The sequence below is a fragment of the Vanellus vanellus genome, assembly GCF_965231255.1.
Source record: "Vanellus vanellus genome assembly, chromosome: Z".
Lineage (NCBI taxonomy): Eukaryota > Metazoa > Chordata > Aves > Charadriiformes > Charadriidae > Vanellus > Vanellus vanellus.
This window is the reverse complement of record NC_138908.1, coordinates 65,247,173-65,271,741: the sequence shown is the minus strand read 5'-3', so window position 1 is coordinate 65,271,741 and position 24,569 is coordinate 65,247,173. Positions and strand designations below refer to the sequence as shown.

The following is a 24,569-nucleotide window of genomic DNA, read 5'->3' as shown; positions in this document are numbered from 1 at the left end:
AGTATCTTGGGCCTGTACAACAGCAGTACTTTTGTCAGGCATTGCCACTGAAAGTGTGATTCGGGAAAACTGAAGCTAATAACAATTGACAGGAGTGAAGAAATAGCTGAGTTTTAATATTAGAAATCTTGTTTTGATACCTAAACCTGCTGAATGTAATTTCTTTTTCTGAAAGCAGAGTAGGCATTTTGGTTCAAGATGAGACTCAAGTGAAACAAGAACATTTGTTACAAAACATCAGACTCACTAAAATTATGGCTAAACCAAATAAGAAAAACAATAATATTTATTTGTATATCACTTTTAAAGATTAGCAAATACTAACTTGGTAGGTAACTGTTCATTGCAGCAACTTCTCAATGTATCAGTTAATATACCTGAAATCCTGACCACTTCTGTGGCAAGATCTATGGACTTTACACCTTTGTAAACAAAATGGGAATATGGCCTGAAAAATAAGCTGTCACATTATACTCTATTACATAAATGCACGAATTGAAAGAATAGCAATATTTAAATTGTTCAAATTAGAACAGCCTTTTTCCAATGTGAAAGTCTGTGTATACCAGTAACAAGTGGCAAACCGTAAACATTGAAATTCATGCCTTACACTCTTGTACAAAATACCATTGTGACTACCATAAATAGCTGCTGTAATGCTACATGGAAGGTAATTGCACTATCATTTAGACAAGTGATTTTCTGATTTCAACAATTAGAACTAGAATCTAAAATGGCTATTTGAAACTACACACAAGTATAAGGAACACTACTAAAATACATACCAGTTGCTCTTCTGAACTTCAAGCCTCTATACGTTCTCTAATTTGTCATTAAATATAATTTGAGGTATAAATTAAACTTATGCATAGAGATATACTAACTCTAATAAGGGTTGTTTAGTAAACTCTTCGCCATTCTGGTATAGAAAGCACAGTAAAGTTTCCTTTCAGTCTTCAGATGAAACTTGCTTCTTTGTCTTTGAAAGCAAGTTAGTTACAAACTCCCACTCCCCAGAGCTGGCATCATGGGATCATCGGGAGATTGCGGGAAGATCATGGGAAATGAGAATTACATACAAGTTCTGAATTCCCCTAACTCCAATAACCCTTCCAACCTCATTAAGTAAGGAACATTTTAGGGGAAAATAATTGCAATGAGTTGTTTCTTAAGCTGTGGCTTGATTAAATATTTCCTTTGGCAACAGTACTGGCTTAGTAGCCCGCAACTCCCCTGTTGCTCTCTACAGAATAACTGGCTTAGAGAATTAACCCAGTCAAAAATAAGCTCTAACAGCCACAGCAACACAAGGAGACTAGAATAAACAGGGTGGGAGAATCCATTAAATTAGTTTTAGGAAAGAACTGTTCCGTATACTATGCACAGGTATCAGCTAATTAAGGAGTCCAGTTTCTCTTCAGCTCTATTATCCAAGCCCATCCCAGAAATCATGATATATGACATGAAAAATTAGATTCGACCAAGACCAGTAAGAAAAAGAGCAGATGCAAGGACTTTTGCCATCCTCTCCTGAGAGACCTACATAGAAGGCTACAGATTATTTTTCTTTGCTCTGTGGCTTCTGTTAAGTATTTTGATCTTTCATGTTCCCTAGCACAGCATCTACAGCACGACTTGCCCAATGACAAGGGTACTGGTCTGAGACATAAAAGGTTGAAAGACAGAGTTAGATCTAGATTTCTCACTTTCAGGCCAAATGCAGTAACCACTAAAATGCCGTAAAACATTTTGTACTGACTCAATGCTTTAACCCACTGTAGAAAACATAGGCAATGGATACTATTGTTAAGAAAGCTTAGGTGTTGCTCTTCCTTATATTTTGACTCCCAAGAGACCTAGACTGCAGCTGTATGCCAAGCTGCTCAGGTGGAAGCAGTTGTGTTTAAGCCAAAAAACCCTGAAACCACAGGCACGAAGAGCATTTTCAAGAAGCTGTAAACGTAGGCACTTTGTGGTTTAGGCATTTCTTGTGTAGGATTATATACCTAAAATCTGCTCAATTCAAAAGCATCAGTCTGCCTGGAACCAGTACCCTACCACAGTACAAGACATGAATTGCATACCCCAGAATTCAGTTATAAAATTTTGACATGCTTAACATTGCTCCTGATAGCAAATGGTAATTTTCTACCAACTTCAACATGATAGACTGCTTACATTTCACAAGAGGTTGGTTGGTTTGTTTGTTTTACTTTTCAATGGGAGTTTTGTTAGAATGAATGGAGGCTTCACAATTCTTGTCAATTGTCAGTTGTTGAATTTCCTGGTTTGGTTCATGTGGGCATTAATCACCACATACTGTATTAACATGGTTCTTCGAACTTTGTAAACAATCTTGCCAGACAGTTATCCACTGTTAGGAAGTGGCATTTTATATCTATGTCAAAGATGAAATAGCCATAATTGAAAAAAGAACAAAACCCAGGCAAAAAGAAAGGAGTTAAAAAAATTAATAGCTTTTTTTTTGTTTTCAGCTTGCTCACAGTGATCCTGCCAAAAGAACGAGTAATTGTGTTTCAGTCTATGACTAGACCAATTTTAGAAGATAATTTTGAAGGAGCAATCTCTTTCAGCTTCTCATTGCTCATTCTTTCCCTTCACCAGACTATTTCATATTTGCACTTATTGATTAATGTATGCAAGTAGAAAATGTTATGCAAAACATACATTTATTTAAAGGATAACATAATAGAAAATCTCACTTGAATTTCCAAATTTGATTTAACCATTACGACATTAAGTATACTGAAGTCCAAATCTTTCCACACAAAGACTTAGAAACTGAAGTTTACCATATCCTAGTGTAAAGGATTCCAAACACAGCTAATCACAACCGAACTAAGAATAAGAGTGAAGAACTAGTTAAACTTGTATGGTTTAGCACTAATAAACTTGAAATAGAAGAGCAGATTTTTTACCAAATGGTTCATTTAATAATTTGAAGCACTGATATTTGCAAATAGATTTCTTAAAAATATATATATCTCATTTTAAAACAACAGCATTGCAAAGCATAAATAAATTTGATTTGAAAGGAAAATCATCTTCCCTGCAGAAGTGAAAGCAAAAATAGACCACCAACTCAGTCACTACTAGAACTGTCTGAACTATCAGATGAACTTTTTTCCTTTCGTCTCTTCTTTTTCTCCTTTTTACGATGTTTTCCTTTCTTAGATTTGCTCTTTTTTTCCTTTTCCCTTTCTTTTTTGTGTGATTTTTGTTTTTTTGACTTTTGCCCATCCTCTTCAGCTGAACTTGATGAGGAAGATCTAGTAAAAACAAAAAAAAATATATAGATTCAGATTGATACATAATTTTAAAAGGAAATGCCACAAGAATAAAGTGGGGGTTTTAAATTTCAGTATTTATATAATGTCACTAATCGAATTTGGTGTAGAATTTGTACAATAGCATCCACTGGAAATCTTATGATATCTCAGTCTTCTTGTTCAACTGAATGTCAACTTTTCCAATTAAACTATTGTGCCAGAAAAGCAGTATGTTTATAACACAGATTAATTAACAACAGAATAGAAAAGTTTTATGTTTTTCAACTTTTAATAAGTAAAAGACTATGAGTACGGACTGACAGAAAACTCAAAGCATGACAGTAAGATAGAACTACCAGCTTTTAAAATATCACATGGTCAATAACAATGCTACATTAATGCCTTCAGACAAATCTTAACGTATTTCTCTCACGCAAAAATCTAAGAGAAACAGGTCTGACAAATTTGGATGCTCTTGCAGCTGGTAATATTGGTCTCCAGCCAGCAGTGATAAGTGATTACATAAATACAAGAATTAAAATTATAATAAAAGAAAAGGCATGATTATTATACTCAAGAGGGCAGTTTGGGGCTATTGTTTAAATGATTAACTATAAATTACTTGCATGTAAAGACTGACTCTTTTCTATTGTCTTCATAAGTGTAAGTCAGGGCTACACTGCATAAATAAGAAAGGGGAAAAATGCCAATACAACCAGTGTTAAATCCTGTTTCCTTACTTCTGAAAACCATCTTATTATGGCCTTCAAATATGTTACACATTCACTAGCTCTCCATGCAGTTCCTGGGATATTGTCTCATCAACAGTCCTAATGACTAACCACTCTATAGTCTCATCTAAAAAAAAAAAATAAAAGTCAGTCAGCAGACCAAAACTCAGATTCACAATAAATTTGCACATTATGACATTTTGCTTTGAGACTGGACTAACACTTTTTTTAGGCTTCTACAGTAACAGGAACATTAAAATTCAACACATGCTAAGTAAAACTACAGAAGTTTTCCTTTTGATAGCTACATGTTACTCAAAGCGTGTGTGTCTACACATGTGTGCATGCATGAAGGGAATTTTAGGGTCTCTGAACGGCGGGGAGGCTTCTCCATGTGACCCAAGATGGGGACCAATCCTATAATCCTCCTGACTCCTTGTTCCTCTAGACCTCATCTTGCCTAGTGTTGGATAGTCAAGAGGGAGTGAAGCATTGCTTTCTTAGATCTGCAGATCTCCAGCTTGCTAGAGCTTTCTAGAATTCCATGGTCCTCACTCCACAGCAGAAAGCCTGTGTCTTTACTCAGAGAATAAACAAGTTCTCACTTGAAAGCAGGAAACTTTTCAAACCAAAGATGTACTTGCAAATAAAGTTACATCAGAAGAAGTATTGTTTTCTGAGAAACAACCCAAACATCAGAAATATTTCTACAGTTCTCTTTTGAAATCAAAATAGGTGTGTGATTGAGTTACCTTTTCCTTGGTCTCTTTAATTTTGTTTTTTCTTTGCTTTTTCTTTTTTGTTTCTTTTTTTCTTCCTCCTCGTTTAAATCTATGGATAAAAGGTTACAGTTTACAAAACACTTGTCTGAATTAAGACCAGCATTAAAAGAGTGGCTTCGATAGCAATGTAAAGTTACTACAAAATTCTTGTAAAAAGTTTTTCTTTTCCTCTCTCCAAATTCTGGTCTAGTACAGTAATTTCAGAAATATTTTGCTGAGTAGCATAACTTTTTATACAATTTACATTCTACAGACTTTGATCTAAGCACTAAGAATGAAGGCAGGCCTGTAAAACATAGCAAAAAGTTGTCACTTTTCTTATACTTTTACATAAGCTTTAGGTTTCATATCCATTCTCCTGCATTTTAAAAGACCTACCCAAGTATGAAAACAGGTCATTTAACTAGAACGTACCAAAAAAAAAAAAAAAAAAAAAAGAATATTCCCTTAGGCTTACCTGAATTACTTTCACACATCCTCATTTCACACCTCATAAATAGCTATGCCATAACTAAGATAAACTTGAGCTAACTGACAATATACTGTCTACAAAAATTGGCTGAATAGTCACCCCTCATCTGGTCATGTTTGTTTCCGGCCCTTACAATGCATAGTATTGTATAATATCTTCACATTTCACTTACAAGCAATATTTTTATCACACTGATGAAACTTCTGACCTTAGACTTTTCTATACCAGTTCAAAAAGTAAATCCACCACATAAATACACATTAGAATGTCAGCTAGCAGGAAAATACTGGCTTTACAATTTATCCTTAAAACACACAGCTAATTTCATAGAATCACCATAGAATCATACAATGGTTTAGGCTGGAGGGACATTTTGAGCATTTCATATTATTCCTATACACAAATAACTTTCCATAAAGTCTGCACACTAGTGCAATTATTCATTTGCTACCACAAATAGAAACTACTGGTATGTGAGTTCTGGAGCAAAATGTGAAAAAATTCAATTTGAGTTACAAAAAGCAAATTACTTTTGGAGCAATTAAAAAACATGAACAAGAACGTGTGAAGAAGCCATCAGTATATTTTTAAGAAAACAGTGCAAAAATCTAGGTGCACATAGTGCAAAAAATCTTGAGAAGATGAGGCCACTTGAAAATGGTAAAATCCTGCCTAGATTATTGACAGGTAAAGATGCGTATCTTCTTACAGTACACATAGTGGTCACAGTTTGAAAAAGAACATATAATAAACAAAGACAGTACAAGATCAAATAAACAGCTGCTTTTCCTGCAGATATGCATCTTCAATCAGTTTAGGGCCAAAAAAAAGCCCTTACATTCAAAAGTATATAATAAGAGGGAACAAGTTTTTCCAAAGAGACTTGTTCCAAGAAAGGACTGTTGCAGTACCAATTTAGCACTCCTGACAAGCAGATTATCCATTTCTTTTGAAGTGTTCTAGAAAATTGCAGGGTTTTATCTATCCCTTCTTCTTCCTAAATAGAATCTTCAGTAGGAACTGAATGTTGAGTTTGGAATGCGAGAGCAACAGAACAAAACATGATGTTTCAAGGGGCAGAGGGGAAGAACATTCATTCATTTAAAACATGCTGTGGTGGAACAACCTCCCCTTCTTTGGGAAGTGTCATTGGAGTCCAAATTCAAATGAACTCAAGTATCTGCTAAATAACCCTCTTTCTGCTAAATAACTTCTCTCTGACAAACAGTTGATGCTCAGACCTTCCAAACAGAGAACAGTACTTCTCCAAATACGCGCATTTAAATTTAATTCACTAGCTGTTTCAATCAAAACACTAATTAAAAACTGGAGAGAAATTCAGCTGTTATATTTGTTAAGTCAGCTGTTATATTTGTTAATAGTTTTAAGAGTTATTGTCAACTTTAAGATGTTTAAACTATATGTCATAATCAAAAGATTAACTCAGAATATCCACGTCATTTTCTCCTAAGCAGCTTCTTAGTAACAGTCTTACATTCTTTTTTATTTAGAAGCCATTTTTGAGATGATCCAAATGGGTACATTATTAACTTCCTATGACAGGACTTCATAATAAAAAACGTGGGTGTATCAAATCTCTTAAGTCTGAACATACAAAGTAAAAGACATACTTTTAAAGCAAAGGCTAAAAAACCAAATACCAGTTATCAAAAAGGATAAAATGACAGTTCCAGTACTTCAAAGACCATTATCCAAATTACTCTAAGAAAAAAAAAAAAAGCAAAACACCTTACTCTTTTTTTCACGCATGGCTTGCAATCTCTGTAGTTCTTCTTCCTCACTGTCTTCACTGCTAGTGCTGCTAACATCTAAAACAATATCTCTTTGAGGATCTACTCGGAGGAAGTTTCGGCATTCAAATGTCAGATGACCAGCTGAACAAAATAAATATTCAGAAAGAAAAATTACAATTTACCAAAAAATATCAGAAACTAAAGAACACCCATTTTAGTATTATTCCATTTTGAGAAATTAATTAAAAAAGGATAGGCTAAAGACACAGGAATACAAGTAGCAATTGACATAAACTCATCTTCTTCATATCAAAATACCTACACCTTGAAGACAAGGCTTTTAGGAACATAAATACAAGTTGTATGATTTAACTACAAGTTTCCCTCTCTTTCAGAAAGCTTCTGATACTTACTGCCTGTAGATATGAAGCACTAAATCTATAGTGATATCCATGTTCCTTTGGAAGAACAGATGCACAGAGCAATTCATTGACAAAATTTGTTGGAGACAAAGTCTACAGTGAAAGAACAAAGCAAACACCCACCCTCTCCCCCCCACCCCGGCCACATAATGCTCATAAAAATATAGATTAAATCACTCTGTTAAAAGTTCAACACAAGTCACTGCAAAAACAGCGCCCATCCCTCCATCATTATAAAAATAAGAGTTAGGGATTAACATATTAAAATCTAGGATCTGTCTCCACTCATCAGGAAAGTAGTGACAGACATGCTTACATGATCAGAGCATAATGTAAAGCATGACCCAAACGCTAACTACTGAACTTGTAAGTAACAAAATTAACTGTTTCTTGAAATGTAGAATGCACAAAGTATGGTTTCTTAGTGTAGAGAACATACAGATTTAAAATTATTTTTTTTCTTTTAAAACAGATTGGATTTAACTTGAGCTGAAATGCCTGCCTAAGTTTGCAGTGAGACTCAGAAGCACGAATGCTCATCTCAGTAGATATCAAAGATCATGCTTTCAGTTCAAAGTTTCTCAAGTAATTGCACTGCAAATGTAGTACATATGAACACAATAGCATACTTTTTTTTCCTCTGAGAAACTCAAGGGTTTTCAAAAGCTGCAATAGGTGAGGAGCCAGAGAATGAATAGAGAATAAATAAATAAAATTATGGTAAATTCAACTGACAAATGTCTGGGCAACACAGGAGAACGCTACATTTTTTCTTTTGTTCCGCCTCCTCAAAAGGCAGTTCCAACATCAGAAATTGAGGAAAACACTAACTTCATATTGCTTATTACAGACTTACGGTAACCACACTTCTTGCATCCTGCTCTGATGTTATCCTTATTTCCACCTGAAAGAGAAACTTTCATCAATTAGGTTTTGCTAAACAGAACTCTCAAAGTTTCTTTTAAATTTGGCTTGATAACGTCAATACACAGACAGTAGTGATCACTCCTCAGAGTACTAAGTTCACTAAAATCTCTTAAAAAAACTTAAAGAAAAGCAAAACTGCAGATAGAAGCAATTAGAGAAAAAAAAGCTAAATAAATTGTTAAATGATTCTGAATCCAGGCAACATGGATTCATACAAAGAATTAATGGGTGCAAGAAAGCAAATAAGACAGCAACAGAAAAGTCCATAGACGCTATGCAGGAAGGAGGACAAGAATAGTGCAAATTTGAGGTATAGAAAGTATGTGATTTTCCCATCTGAGCCCACAGTTAAGTAGACACAGTACAACGTGACTTAGAAAAAGAGAAACCCCAGAGACCCACACCCCAAAAATAGACCAGTCTTATTTTTAATCATCTGAACCTATTCACAACAAAAGTCACAACTGAATTTTGAAAATCACAGAGTGCCCTTCTGTCTTCCAACCAAATAGAATATGAAAACAACAGCAACTTAAACGTTAAATACAGTTTTCTGAATAACTAGATCATTTATTTAAATAAATAATTATGCAAACGTAATAAGAAATCCATGACAGAAATTAAGAGAGCCAGAATGTGGGTACATCGTCTCCATGAATTTAAACTTTGATTTATTGAGACAAGCACTGTCTTTAGAAAATTCTACCCAACATAACAGAGAAACCTCCAACACCCAGGCTGAAAAACTAACTTGGAAACTTGGACAACTCACCAGTCCATGCCCTGAAGAGTGCTGGAAAGCTAAGCAATAAAGGTATATACATTCCATTGTGACACATGGTGTTCTGTGAATCCCAAAACCTTAGTATTACATATCCCCTTCGAGGTCTATAGTGTTTAGGTGTCTGTTTTATTACTATCTTTTGAGGGAAAGCCACAAGAGGTAAGAAGGTAGGGAACATGGAAGAAAGTGTCAGAAAGCAAAGAACAAAAGCATACCTGTATCTTGCAATGTAATGTCAAAGAAAAACTCAAAACAGCATCTGCTTGTTCACTACACGTTGGGACTAGAAAGCAAGATCACCCAAGCTACCTACTTTGTCTCAGCTTTCTAAAATACTCAGTAAACTTCATCCCTAGTGTGTAACTGACCTGTAGGTAAAGAAAGATTTGGTATTGCAGGCAAGGGAGTACAGTACAGTCATGTACAAGATCTCCTGTAATATGTGTGGGTGCTATTTGTCAGGATTTCCAGTAGAAACACTCAGCAGGTGACAAGAATATTGTCACCAAATACTCCCACCAAATTCCTGAGACTGAAATCTTATTATTTTTGGCTTTAAATAATGTTAGAAGCAGAGTTTTAGATGACTAAAAGCAAATTACTAGAAGCTTCCTTTCCTCACTCCCTTCTTCCCAGGTGTTAATCCTCAAGAAAATTAACAACTGACAAAGCAGCAACCACCACCAAGGACCTCATTAATTCAGTGGAGCACAAGGTTGCAAAAAAAGCTTTGGAAACCTTTGAATGCACACATGAGATGTCTTCCTCAAGAACCCCTTCTAGAATGGGACCAAACTTATTAAGGTCATCTTTTTTTCTTAAGAGAATCAGCTTACCAAAGCTCGCGCTTGTTCAGCTGTTCTCAAATCAAACATTCCTTGTATCTCAGGATCAAGACAAAAATACGAAGCTACAGCTATGTATTTGGCTAACGGAGATCCAAGTACCTTGCAAACACCTAGCGCAAGCATTTCTGCCTGTTCTGTCTCACCCCCCTTCTCAACGGGCCTATTTAAACAATAATCTAGCGGGACAGAAACGTTAACCCAGAACAAAAGACGAGGAGGAAAACCAACTCTGACAACAACCATTCTTTGGATCGAACTTTAAAGAAGGTGGCTTATACTAGCAGACGACAGGAACGTAGCACTTGGGTCATCCTTCACCCAAACCGCTGGGGAGAGGCCCCGCAGGCCCAGAAGGACGCGAGAGCATGGCGGCCCGCACCAACAGCCGACCCGACCACCCCCACCCTCGGGCATCTCCCTCCCTCCCGCTGCCCCAACGCTAGCCGTTTTAGAAAACCGGCCGTGTAGACCAGAGCGACCTCCCCCCGCCGGCAGCCCCGGCGGCCTCGGGGAGAGGCGACAACCCGCCGCCCTCACCGCCTCACAGTTCCCACCGCCACCACCACCGCGGTCGTGTGCCTTCCCCGCGTAATTTTCCATCACCCCGCCGCTTATTTCCCCTTCCCAACATGCCGGCCCTGGGGACAGCCGGGTATTGCCCCTTCTCTCCCTGCAGACCCGTCTGGGAGCACCTTACCCGGCAGAGCCATGGCGCCTCCCGCCGCCGTCCTCGCCGGCCCGGCCCAAGCCTGCAGCGGCGCCTCTGCCCGCCGGAAGGCTTTGGCCGGCGCACTCCCGGACTGTGCCACTCACAGGGAGGACGGGGGACCTCATTACCCGGCGGGAGCCACGGGGAGGGACGGCAGGTGCCTGTAGAAGCCTCCGATTCTTTCGAACAGGAATTGCTTCTTCAGTGACTCCCACAGAGACTCGAACCGCGGGGTCATCACGTCGTCCTTCTTCCCGGCTTGGGAAGGTTTCTCCCCACCTCCCCGGGCTGCATAGAGGCGCCCAAGATGGCGGGAGGTTCGGGGCAGTAGGAAGCGTTAGAGGCGAAGTGAAGCCGAGCGTCGAGCTCGGTTGGTCGGTCGGTCGGTCACCTGCCGGGACGCTCCTTTCCCCACCATGAGCAACATCTACATCCAGGAGCCCCCCACCAACGGCAAGGTGAAGCTCGGCGGGGGCAGGGGCTGCGGTGGGCGAGGGGCAGGCCAGGCCAGGCCAGGCCGTCGGGTGGAGGCGAGCTGTACCGCGGTGTTGGTGAGGGGGCTCCGCGTGGTGTGCGGGCGGGGAGCCGCCGCGGGAGGTGAGGGGAGGTGTGCGCTCCTCGGTGGCGTGCGGGTGAGGAAACTCCGTGCGGGCTTTTGCGGGCCGGGGGGGATGGTCGCTGTGCGTGGGGAGCGCGGCCGAGGAGAGGGCGGTACGTGCGTGCGGGGGGTATTCGGCTGAAGGGGTGGTGTGTGTGTGCACTGAGGTTGGTTTTGAATGGGGGTTGTGAAGAAATTGTGGGCTGGGGGGACAGGTGACGAGGATATGCGCTGTATGTGTGTGGTGGTGGTTTCCGTGGTGTGGCGCAGGTTTGGCTAAAGTTAGTTTGAGGTGATATAGGCGTAAAAGACATTACCTGATTGAAGCACGACGTGGGCTGTGTGGGTACATAGAATCATAGAATTAGTGAGGTTGGAAGGGACCTTTAAGATCATCAAGTCCAACCATTAACCTACCCTGATAAAAACACCACCACTTCTAAACCATGTCCCTAAGCACCTCATCTACCCTTTTCTTAAACACCTCCAGGGATGGTGAATCCACCACCTCTCTGGGCAGCCTATTCCAATGTTTAATAACCCTTTCCTTGAAAAAATGCTTCCTAATATCCAATCTAAACCTGCCCTGACATAACTTGAACCCGTTTCCTCTTGTCCTATCACTTGTCGCCAGGGAGAAGAGGTCAGCTCCCATCTCTCTAAAACCTCCTTTCAGGTAGTTGTAGAGGGTGATAAGGTCTCCCCTCAGCCTCCTCTTCTCCAGGCTAAACAACCCCAGATCTCTCAGTCGTTCTTCATAAGGTTTGTCCTCCAGACCCTTCACCAGCTTTGTAGCCCTTCTCTGGACACGCTCCAACACCTCAATGTCCTTCTTGTAGTGAGGGGCCCAAAACTGAACACAGTACTCGAGGTGAGGCCTCACCAGTGCCGAGTACAGGGGGATGATTACTTCCCTAGTCCGGCTCACCACACTATTCCTGATGCAGGCCAGGATGGTGTTGGCCTTCTTGGCTGCCTGGGCACACTGCTGGCTCATACATAACACAGAGCAGTCCTTGAAGAGTTTAATTTCCTCTGTTCTTGACTATATCTTGGGGGTTTAATTTTTTTCATGATCTTTTACTAAACTTAATGGTATTACTTGTAAGAGAGGTATATGCCTTTGGAGATTTATGGTATAATGATACTTTTTTCCCGTGTTGCTTCATTATGGAAGTGATAAAGGTTATATAAGTTTCTATTATGTGTCAGTTACCAGGTCATTGGCCTTGAAGCCTTATTATACATATTGGATCAGAATCGCGTCTTAAGTTCTGACAATACTATCTATAACTAACAGCAGCTGCCTGGCCCATTCAAACGTCTGCTACTGTTACTGACACAATGAATGCAGAAGTATTTTTTTAACTCGGCAAGTATATTCTTTATTACAATAAAGCTAATCGTATATTCATCTATATTTTTATAGGTTTTGCTGAGAACAACAGCAGGAGATATAGATATAGAATTATGGTCAAAAGAAGCACCAAAAGCATGTCGAAATTTCATCCAGCTTTGTATGGAAGGTAATGACTGAATGGGATAGGAGCTGTTGAAATTATTTCATATGCAATCTTTGTGCCTTTTTTGTAAAATAGAGGTCATAACTATGTTTTAACTTTAACGTGTTAATGAATGTATTTGTGTTTAGAAAATACGAACTAACACTCAGACAATGTTTTTCAAGGTTATTAAGGAACCTGGTGGAATAAAAATGGTTTTCTCAAATGTAGCTGATGACATAGTGTTACTGAAAAGTTGTACGTCAGAGGCTCTGGAAGGCTTGTTTTCAGCAAGTCTCTACAAATTATAACTACTTCTTTAATGTATCTATGAAATGGCAATGATGCAGTATTGGACATTCTCCATAACACTCATTTCTGTATCACCATCTTTACTACCTTTTCATTTTTCTCATGAGTGCTTCTAATGTTTCATTTGCTGTATTTTTTTGTTGATTGAAGCTCTGTAATGCTCTTCACTGAAGTAGTGGGTACCAGAATGAGAAACTTGCCATTGGGGAAAGGGTGACAAGAATTGTGAAGGAGCTGGTGCCCTTCTGGGTTTTCTAGCTGCTCCTATTATCCCATTTACACATTTATAGAGTGGTTAAGAGTTCTTTCAGCCCTCCTCTGTTAAAGAAAAATAGCAGCCTAGGATTTGTGCGTCCAGCATGGATCCAGTGTGCTCCGTGTTCTTACGCTTAATGTGGAGATTTTTTGCAATAGTAGATCAATTTCTTAGCCCTTGGTAAGTCCTAAGAGTTCAGTTATCCTCAGTGTTAAAGAACTGGGCTTTATTTCCTTTCTGAATTTGTATGACTGCTGTGTAGGTTCCTATGCTTTGTATAATAAATTTGAATATTTCTCTTGTTAGTATCCTAGCATATAACTGTCCATGAACACATCTAGCTATGCTGTAACATTTGCAAATCCTGCTTTCTCTTGCAGCATGCTGCAGATTTATTTTTGTTTCTAAAAAAAAAATAATCAACCAGTAATATATGTCAAGTAAAGCTAAGTTGTCTTTCCTTTTGTTTTCTTACGATCTCATAACCCTTATCTCCTTATCTGATAGAAAAGAGGATAACTTAGGAAGCAAAATATTTCATTCTCTGAAAATGATCAGTTTGGGTATAGTTTAGATGGTGAAAGAGGTGACGCTTCTGTTCCATGCTGGTGGCTGAACATGCTAATCATTTGGTGTATAGGTATGGCTGACGATGTATGTGAGATGTTGACTGGGACATAGCATAGTAGTTTTAGTTTTAGCTTTCATTTTAGATTGATGTACGTTGGTAATATCATTCCAGTGGTAAAACTTAAAAGCTGAAAAGAAAATAATTCATCAATATCATCTTGTCCCTTCCAAACTAAACCATTGTATGATTCTATGTGCAGTGTCTTTTGCAACAGAAACATATGACACCACTTTTTTTTATTTTTTTTTTATAAATGTCATCAGCTATACTTTGTAGCTGAGATACAGTCACACTGAGCAAGAGGAGGGAACCCAGTGGAAATAGCAGAATCCAGTTACAGTACTTGCTTTCCAGAACTTCAGTCTCTGGACATCTTTACATATTCTCTGTGAAAGTTTGATTTTGAGACTACTTACATGTATTTAATATCCTCTTCTTTTTCTCTTTTTTTTTTTTTTTAGAATACTACAATAACACAATATTTCACAGAGTAGTGCCTGGCTTTATAGTGCAGGGAGGTGATCCCACTGGTACTGGATCAGGTGGAGACTCAATCTATGGAGCTCCTTTCAAAGTACGTATCTATATATCTTACGCATTAATTTTTGGTTATTCTCTATCAGTTGTTCTTCCTACTGTGTTGGATTATGAGAAGACAAATCTTATATTAGAAATGCAGCATTATTCACATACAGTAATTGTTTTCACATGTTGCTTCAGTATTTTTGAATATGCCTTTTTGAATTGAGAGTTCTTAAATGTAGCTGTCTTGATATTGTGATAAATGTATAAACTTACTAGCACTAACTTCACAAGGAAAAATAGGGAGGGGGAAGAGTGAAGAGCTGGTGTTGATATGGGGCAAACCCAGATGCAGAAATGAACATTGTTCATGCACATTGTATCTCATTTAGTAAAGGTTTCTGAATGTTGTATGTGTTCATTGGTATTGCTGATACCAGCATGGCTCATCTCTTAAACCAGGAGGCTCAGATCCTGAGTGAAGGTACGCACATGCAGCAGCTGTGTTCTGGTCTGCCTGGTTGTTTTATTTTAGATGAGGCAGACACCTTTAACTCATGACTGAAGCTGCATAGCCTGTCTCTGGGCCTTCCATCTCCCGGCTGCTAGAGTAGATTCATACAGATAAAAGAAACATGAAGTTTGTGGAAGGTTTTGGTACCTGAGCAGAGAACAAAATAAATATTGCCAATATTGTAATAGCTTCACTGCTTAAAATTAGTGATTTCTCAGTGTTTAGAATTGTGATACTATGATGGTATTAATATATTACTCAATGTATTACTGATCACTTTCACCTTGCTATGAAAGTAGTCCTATTCTGTCTTCTTATGGTCCAGAAAATGTTCTTCTGATGGATTTTTGCAGTACTGTACTATTACAACCTGTTATTGAGCTTCCAGTTACTTTACATGAACTAGGATTTTTCCCCTAAAGACAGTGGTTAACCAGGATGCTAGTTTTACAAGAAATGTGCAAAACACCGTTAATTTTAGAAATGCTTTGGATTTTTTTAATATTGGAGGGATAATAAATTCCAGCAAAACCAATGAGTAATGATTAGTAGCAATGTTGGGAAAAGAGAAACTTAACAAGACATAACTTAGAGGGTTTATTGAATCGTGTCTTTCTGTTATTGATACACTAGTTTCTAATTTTTGTCTTTTGATGTTTTTTGGTTGTGTGTTTATGGTTTCTTTTGAAAGACGATTGTTCACTTGTTTGCATTATTATAGGCACTAAGAAGAAAAACTTTGACTAAAAATGATCTTTTCTGCTGAAAACTGAAGCTTTTAAATACAATTGTGGCATTAAGTTTCAAAAGACTTTGGTTTTATTACTGTCTGAATTGAAAAGAAAATTAACAGCATATTTTCTGTGTGTGCATATTGATGTAAATAAGCCGTAGCTAACAAAGTGGAAAATATCGTTATATACTTAAATTGTGTTATTTTCTCTTCTGTCTTTGCCAGGATGAGTTCCACTCACGATTGCGATTTAATCGAAGAGGGCTTGTCGCTATGGCAAATGCTGGGCCCCATGATAATGGGAGTCAATTTTTCTTTACGTTGGGTCGTGCAGATGAACTTAATAACAAGCACACAATCTTTGGAAAGGTCTGTTACATGGACTGGAGTCCCAGTTTGAGTTTGATAGAGTCTCCTGTATTCAAAGGCTGTTTTAGTGTTGTTTGCTGCTACGAACATTTGAAATTTACTTCACTGCTTTCTAAACTGTCTCTGTTCTCTGTTTCCCATGTCTGGTAGAAATGTTTCTATGGGTTGTTCCCATAATCATCTATTTTGCTGTTGTTATTCTTCTAAGTTATATTTTCATGTTGTGTTTCCTTTGAATAATCCTACTAATATTATTATGGCTATATCTTATTAATCAGTTCATCTAATACCAGTGACATTTTAGAGAATTGTGTTTGTAAATTCTAATTACACAAGAAGAATCAGGAAAAGGAAAAACATAATACAAATTTACCACTCTCATGATTTACTTGAAAGAAAATAAACCAACTATTTTTTTATTTCACATTGTGGTTTATTTTCCTCTTTCACAGCTCACAGCAAGTATTTGACATCTTGTCCTGTATATGGTCTTAAAAATGCAGGTTTAGCCACCTGTATTCCTTCAACTTTTAAACTATTTCAGCTGTTAAGTTTAAAAAATCCAAACCTTTATACGTTGTACTTGCTGTCTTTTAGAAGTCTTACATGCTTACAGTATTTCAGATATCATTTGTATTTTGATTCTTTACATAATAATTACCTTGCATTTTGCAGAATATTTAACAAAAATTATAGGCAAGGACTTTCAAACCTTTTTTATAAATTTGACTGACAGGTTACAGGGGATACAATATATAACATGTTGCGCCTGGCTGAAGTAGAAGTTGACAAGGAAGAGAGACCTCTCAGTCCACACAAAATAAGAAGTAGTGAGGTGAGTATGTTCTGGTTTGAAATTTGAAGTTTTAAAATTCTTTTGTTCATAGTGTTCAGAAAATGGTGTTCTATAGTTTGAAAAATCGGCATGTCTTTTTATATATTTATATGTATATATTAATATATATTTATATATTGTTCTAAAATATTGAATCATTTAATTATAACAAAATACTTATTAAAGATGTGTCTGAAATATTGCTTTTTGAACAGGTTTTGTTTAATCCTTTTGATGACATTGTTCCAAGACCAAATAGAAAGCTGAAGAAGGACAAACAAGAAGAAGAAACTAAAAAGTCCAAAGTAAAAGGCACAAAGTAAATATATGCAACATAAGTGGCAGTTAATTTTCTTTCACCTTTATTTTGCACCCTTGTAATTTTCTATTTCTGCGTTTAAAACGCAAGGCTTTATCAAAATGCACAGAGGAATGGTGTTTAATCTTAGCAAACCCTACTTCCCTTTTTCTGAAGAGATCAAACAAATCTAGTTTCTCTGACTGAAGTGGTTACTGTGCAGTTTTTTGCAAAAGAGACATACAAGGTAGCTTAAGCCTTTCCCATGGGCAAGAATATGTAATTATTCGTTTTGTGACTGAGATGACACTGATATTAATACGTACTAGTAAGTAGGTCATAGATCAGTTGTTTGATGTTTTTGAACTTACTTTATCAGCTACCACTTCTTCCCCACTAAAATACTTAACAAAAGGCAGGCATTTTGACATAGGAAATTTCAGTTCCTGTGAATGAAATTTGATAGTCATAAACATGTAGTGAAAAGTAATAGGAAATCTAAAGCGCGTGTATGCCATCAGTTCTGTTGGACGAAAATGCAACATGTTGTGACTGACTGGTTCCAACATAGTATAAACAATTAAAAAAAAAAAATCGTTATTTCTTTTAATTACATTCTGTGAATGTGTGTGCATTTGATGCCTTTCTGAGCTATCATATCTTGAAAATTTTGTGTTTGGTACTTGATTGTTGCTCTGTTAGAAAAAAAATTGAAAAAAATTCAATTGCTCTGTTTTCAGAGCTGTCAGCATTTAAGTTTGTGAAAGTTAGTCAAGGCAGAATTTCTTAAATTCCATCTTACCATTTTTGAAGTGATGCCTATTCTGATTGTTTTGTTGCAGTAATAGAACAGAACATGCTTCTCTAGATATTAATGGTTTATTGCAAAACAACATGTAGTTGTTTGAAGTTGTTTGGAATCAGTACATTTAGCAGGACAAAAGGTTTATTAAATAGTCATATAGAATATGCAAGTAATATGTTTAAAGTTTACGGAATGTTAATAAGACAATATTACTAGAAAACATGTTTTCTCTCTTAAAGAAATTTTAACCTGCTTTCCTTTGGGGAAGAAGCTGAAGAAGAAGAGGAAGAAGTCAATAGAGTTAGTCAGGTACTGTACCAAATCATCCCCATTTTTCTCTTCAACTTAAATTTACCTATTTTGCAATTTTGCATGTTTGTAAAAGCTTTAATATTCTTCATCTTGTTCTTATGTTTGAGTTGTGAACAGTAATACTAGAAAGTATTTCAATTTTTATCTTCTACTGTTTTAACATGTTGAAAAACCAGAGGTTTTTAACTTTTCTAACTTTTTTTCTAACTTTTCCAAGGTGCCGTCAGTTACTGCATGATGTATTTACATTTCCATAAACATAAAGTTTCATACTTCATAATGTGGATATATGTCTGCTGTTTAAAATTCATGGAGGTGATAAATACTTACTCTTCTTCACCTCCTTAATTATAGAATCATAGAATGGTTTAGGTTGGAAAGGACCTTGAAGATCATCGAGTTCCAACCCCATAGGGGTTATAAGATTGTGATTTGATGGTAAAATATTTGAGGTTTGAAATAGATCAACTTGTTCATTGCCAGTGCATTCTTTGCTCCATTTTCTTATGAACGTCCATTCTGTGTGCAAAATTAAGTGGGGTTATTGTGGGATAATAGTGCATTATCGTAATTAAATATTGCATTATTGTGAATTTTCCACACTCACGGAATTAGGGTTGCATAGGTAGTTGATCTAACATTTCCTAACCTGACTTTGCCTCTTAAATAAGGTTAGTTTAATTTTAACAAGTTGTCATTGTCATTTCTACTGCTGACCAAATTATTTCTTTAGAGCCCTAGGCTTTCTTACTTATTTGTATGTTTCAGGTACCTATCTGCTTCAGTTAGTGATCAGACTACATGGTGCTGAGTCCTGTACCCCATAAGTGAAAAAATGGTCCTCAACCCTCAGGATTTAGTTATAATACAAAAGAAAACTGTGAATAACAATGGACAATATTAGTGACATGGTATTAGTCAGGATGATAGCAGAGGTTTATACAACAGTTAGTTTTAACTATATTTTTTCCTTGTTTCAAGTTACTGGTCAGACTAACTAGATTGTTTACCTTAACATGCTCATCTGCAGTTCTGCTCTTGGTATATGTCTGGTTTTTAATATTGTATTTAACTCGGTTGCTTTGATGTTCTTCCCTTTCAAGCAAAATACTTGCTTTTCAGTTTAAAATTGTCTGAATAGAACACCTCTTTCATGGCAAGTTCAGTTTCAGTGTTATCATGCTGTCTTCAACTTGATCTTAAAATCTCATCCTCATGTTTGTCCTGACTAAAATCTGGACTAGATGTAGTTGGGAAAATAACCAAATGAACTGTTTATGATTAATTTCCTGCCATTCCTTACAATGGAATGAAACATTTTTTCCAAACCTCGTTGCTTATTTCTAATACATCTAGATAGTATCTCTGTAGTTCTGGACACTATTGTAATCTTGATTAAGTTGAGGAAGTATGTGAACTTCAGCACAAACTCTGATTCTCTGTTTTTGATAAGAAAACTTTAAGGTCAAAGTTAATAATGGGATTCTTTGACATCTACAAATTCAGAATCCTTCTGTGAACTTTTTTTTTGGTGGCTAGGTGCAGTAAGTCTTGCTTGTGTCAAAGTAAGAAGAGTGTATTTTAAAGCCTGAGGTTGAGAAGAAAGTCTGCAAGTAGCTGAGGAATCCTCTAACAGATCTGGGAAAAAGGGACATTTTCTATTAATTTTTAGTGTAATGAAGCTGAGGCTAAAATTATCTAAAGAGTAAATGAAACACTATGTATTAGGATGAAATTTTTATGGTATTTAATGGTTTCATGTTTACATGTGAAAAATAAGAGTTCTTGTCTCAGTCACATCATATTAACCGAGTAAGTACTGAACTTAAGGATGCCTCCCTAAGTCTTTTCTCCATCTTCCCCATTATGAACAATTTTCTACTCTGGACTTGTTCAGAGTGCACTACACTTAGTCTAAGTGAAGGAATATATTTTGCTTTTGCTGCAGTGCATCACCAGACTCTTGTTCCTGAGACTGTACAAAGGGCAAGAAGGATAACTGGAGATATGGATCATGGTAACTTTACAATTTAAAAAAAAAGGAAGAGAGGGAGGGAAAGATGAGAACGATTATGCTCTATTTCTTACAATATGAAAGTTGAGACGCAAAAATAAATAAGTAAATAAATATACAAAGAAAACGTATTTTCCCTCTTGGAATTTAAGTTGTGAACGTTTATGCCACAGAGCATGATTAAATTGAGAAGTGAAAATGCTTTCAAAAAGAGATTAAACAAGGGATTAGGGTCATTGGTGCCTTTTAAATGTTAGAGGTCAATTTGTGTCTTCTGTATCAGGATAGTCACTAAATGCTTATATTATAAAGAGTATGAATCTTAGAAAGAAAATTTGTGTACCCCAGGAGGTTATAGAAGGCAGAGAAGGAAGTTTGTGTCAAGGAGTGGCAAGAGCACAGTGGCAACATGGAGGAGGATTAGTGAGGAGGCAAGAGTGATTCTACCAACAGGGGCACAATCCCACAGTGTCTTGATACAGCAGGCAGAGTTGGTTGCTGGTAACAGGGTCCATCAACAGTCCTGGACATGGCAAGCAATAACCAAGACCGAGGTCCCCATCCAGAGATTCCAGTCGGAAGCAGTGAGAGATGGGACAGCAGACAGGGCAGGTCTACAATGTGGGTCCAACAAGCTCATCCAGAAGACAGGGTTAGGCACGGGTACACCTCCCACATAGCTCAGGCAGCGAGTGGATTGTCAGACCTGAGATGAAATGGCGCTCATGGGGATCTCCAGGTAAAACTCCTCAAGGACACTAAGGTGATTGGTGCACTCAGGGACCTGACAGTGGGACCCCCACTGGGTGTATTACTGTTTATACTGAAGCTTTTGGTGTCCAGACTGCTCATTTAATTGTCGGTGGTTTTTTTGAGCAGTTTACAAAGGTGATAAGCGCTTGTCTTATGTTTCCTGTAGCTCCTGAATACACACACGTTACTTGTTGGAAGAAGTAATTTTTCATGTTGCTGAATGTGTTAGTCTTTTTTTCTACATAATAAAAAGGTTGTGTTTAAATGAATAAGATTTTATTATCCACACAACTACTGTCGTCCTGAAAGAATTCTAAAATGCGGCTGAAATGGAGACATTCAGGTCACAATACAGACTGTTTCTGTAACAGATTTTCAGTCTGATTTCAGTCTGAAATTTAAATGTACTTTTTGAATTAGTATGGGGAATGCTTTCATACTGTGGTCTTTCTGCCTGAAGATCTTAAGTGTTGTTAGGTTTATTTGACTGCTTGCCTGACTAGATGATTCCTGCATGATGTATTGCAAGTTGTTAATATTTTTTTTGCCCCCTAGGGGTCTAATTAGTATTCTACCAATTGATAAGTATTGCATTGTACGTGGTAGTTCTTTGAGTTGTCATATGCCATTATTGGAAAGTCAAGTTCTTACTTCTTTGTTCACTCAAGTATATAGTGCTGGACCATGTATCTTTATGATGTGTAATGATGATTAAAGAATCTCTTATTTGTTTTTTTTTTTTCCACTTTCATTTAAAATTAAGTGCATTGCTATTGCAAAAATACTTTTTAAATTTATGTGGTCAGTTTGATACACCTCTTTCTAGAACATCTTCTCTGTTCTGCTGTTAAAAGTGTTTATGCTTACTGATCAGGCTTACACTAATAAGAAACAAGTTATCTTTTTCTTACCATTATTCTTTGACACCATCTCTTCTCCCAAACACTGAAATTTTATAATACCTTTTTTTTCCTTTCTTTTTTTTTTTTTTAACAGAGCATGAAAGGAAAAAGTAAAAGTAGTCATGATCTACTGAAGGATGATCCACATCTAAGCTCAGTTCCTGCTGTCAAAAGGTTAATACATGACTTCCAATTTCCAGAATGGATTTACTTTCAGGATGTTACACCTGATTAGCATCATGTGTGCTCATTGTTTGTGTGTTACTCATTAAGAAAATAAGAATGGCAGTGCTGAATTGGACCGAATGTTCCTGTAGCCCTCTGTGCTGTCACCAACACTGGCCATCAGTAGATGCCCAACAGAGAATAAAAGCAGGGCAAGCATAATCTTTACCTGAGTAGTCTCCCAGCCTCCATCTACTTTCAGCTTAGGGGAGTGTCAGAGTTTGATGCGATTAATCTATTTAGTAATCCTTAATAGAGCTCTCATCAAAGTACTTTTTCAGTCTCTTGTAATATTGTTTACATTTGCACCTTCCTGTCTGCTGCAAGAGGAAGTACCTCCACTTTTTCTTCTGAACCTGGCTGCTGCTGGCATCGTTTGATGAATTCTAACTCTTATGGTGGAAGATATAGTAAGCAGTCAGTGCCTTTATACCTCTCTTTACTACAGTCTCTTCTTAGGCCATCTGTTTTCTAGCCTAAGCTTTTAAAGCCCACTCAGTTTTTCTGCACATGGAAGTTATTCTGTGCCTCTGGTTATTCTTGTTGCTCTTCCCAGCCCTGGTTCTGTTCTAAAAGATTTTTTTTTTTTCCCCAAATCTAAACAACATATTACAGATGAGGTGAATCACAAATCTGTATGCTTGCATAAAGATGGTCTCTGTTTTCTTCTCTATTTCTTTTTAATACTTCCTAACTTATGATTTGCTTTTTTAACCGCTGTTGAGTATTGACCTGAGGCAATTCCATGAAAATATATCTACTCCAAGAATTTGTTTATCATAGAATCACAGGGTAGTTTGGGCTGGAAGGGACCTCTAAAGGTCATCTAGTCCAGTCCACTGCAATGAGAAGGGACATCTTCAAATAAATGAGGTTGCTCACAGCCCCATCCAACCGGGCCTTGAATGTTTCCAGGGATGGGGCATCTACCAGCTGTCTGGGCTACCTAGGCCAGTGTTTCACCACCCTCATTGTAAAAAATTTCTTCCTATATCTAGTCTGAATCTACCTTCTTTTAGTTTGAAACAATTACCTGTTGTCCTATTGCAAGAGGCCCTGCTAAAAAGTTTGAGCCCATCTTTCTTGTAAGCCCCCATTAAGTATTGAAAGGCTGCAATAAGGTCTCTCCTGAGCCCTGTCTTTTCCAGGCTGAACAACTTAATTCTCAAAGCGTTTCCTCATAGAAGAGATGTTCCATCCCTCTGAATGTTTTTGTGGCCCTCCTCTGGACATGCTCCGGCAGGTCCATGTCTTTCCTGTGCTGAGGGCTCCAGAGGCGGGATCTCCCCAGAGCGGAGCAGAGGGGCAGCCTGCTGGCCACACTTCTTCTGATGCAGCCCAGGATATGGTTGGCTTTCTGGGCTGCGTGTGCACATTGCTGACTCATGTCCAGCTTTTCACCTGCCAATACTCCCAAGTCCTTCTTGGCATTGCTGCTCTGAATCCCTTCATCCCCCAGCCAGTATTCATACAGGGGGTTGCCACAACCCATGTGCAGGACCCTGCACTTGGCCTTGTTGAACCTCAATGAGGTTCACACAAGCCCACTTCTTGAGCTTGTCCAGGTCCCTCTAGATGGCATCCTGTCCCTCCACTGTGTCAACAGCCCTACTCAGCCTGATGTCATCCACAAACTTGCTTGAGAGAGTACCCCATCTCACTATGTCATTGATGAAGGTATTAAACCCCTGAGGGACACGTCATGATCAATGATGGTCAGCTGAGAGTACCTTGTTCTGTCTGTGGGACTCGTTTTCCTGACGTGCCTAGCTGTACTTCTATCTACTTCAAATTTTATTTATCATTTTATTGTTTCATCATTCAAGTTCTTCTGCAATTCTTCAGTCGGCTCTTGATTTTACTATCCTGAGTAACAGTATTATCAGAAAACTCAGTGCTCTGGCAGTTTGACTGCTTTGTTACTGAGCTCACTAAACGGCTCAAGCTCTAACACAGATGACTGTGGATATACACTAGTGGTCTTCCTCCATTGCGAGAAGTGATTGTTTGCTTCTAACTTTTGTTTTCTGTCTTTTAACCATCTATTTATTCATGCATGGACTTTCCCATCACCCCAGGCTACTTAGTTCTTTAAAAACCTTTGGTTAGAGATTCTGTATGAGTCCAAATACATCAGAGAGATCACCCGCAACCACGTGTAGCCCCTTCAAAACACTCCCAGAGGTTAGTAACGCAGTTCCCTTTATAGCCATGTCACAAATCCCAAGTAAGTCATTTTGCCTCTTACAGTGGTTTCTGCTTGTTCAGG

At 37.8% G+C, this 24,569-nt stretch overlaps 2 protein-coding genes across 2 annotated transcripts in view; one reads left to right on the top strand and one right to left on the bottom strand.

Annotated features, from left to right (window-relative positions):
- Positions 1-2,677: 2,677 nt before the first annotated feature.
- On the bottom strand, positions 2,678-10,772 carry SREK1IP1 (SREK1 interacting protein 1). The gene is made up of 5 exons (XM_082497937.1): positions 10,708-10,772; positions 8,308-8,355; positions 7,030-7,170; positions 4,774-4,852; positions 2,678-3,290 (listed from the first exon to the last, which is right to left on the bottom strand). Exons 1-5 carry the CDS (start codon positions 10,718-10,720, stop codon positions 3,104-3,106), a joined length of 468 nt encoding a protein of 155 aa, XP_082354063.1. The 5' UTR covers positions 10,721-10,772; the 3' UTR covers positions 2,678-3,103.
- Positions 10,773-11,038: 266 nt separating this feature from the next.
- Positions 11,039-24,569, top strand: part of CWC27 (CWC27 spliceosome associated cyclophilin) — a 127,156-nt gene continuing 113,625 nt past the window's right edge. The window contains exons 1-8 of the mRNA XM_082497731.1: positions 11,039-11,177; positions 12,747-12,843; positions 14,480-14,592; positions 16,013-16,156; positions 16,893-16,991; positions 17,207-17,310; positions 18,334-18,403; positions 22,170-22,249. Of these exons, the coding sequence (XP_082353857.1) occupies positions 11,136-11,177; positions 12,747-12,843; positions 14,480-14,592; positions 16,013-16,156; positions 16,893-16,991; positions 17,207-17,310; positions 18,334-18,403; positions 22,170-22,249 (749 nt within the window). The 5' untranslated portion in view covers positions 11,039-11,135. The remainder of the gene's footprint in view (positions 11,178-12,746; positions 12,844-14,479; positions 14,593-16,012; positions 16,157-16,892; positions 16,992-17,206; positions 17,311-18,333; positions 18,404-22,169; positions 22,250-24,569) is intronic.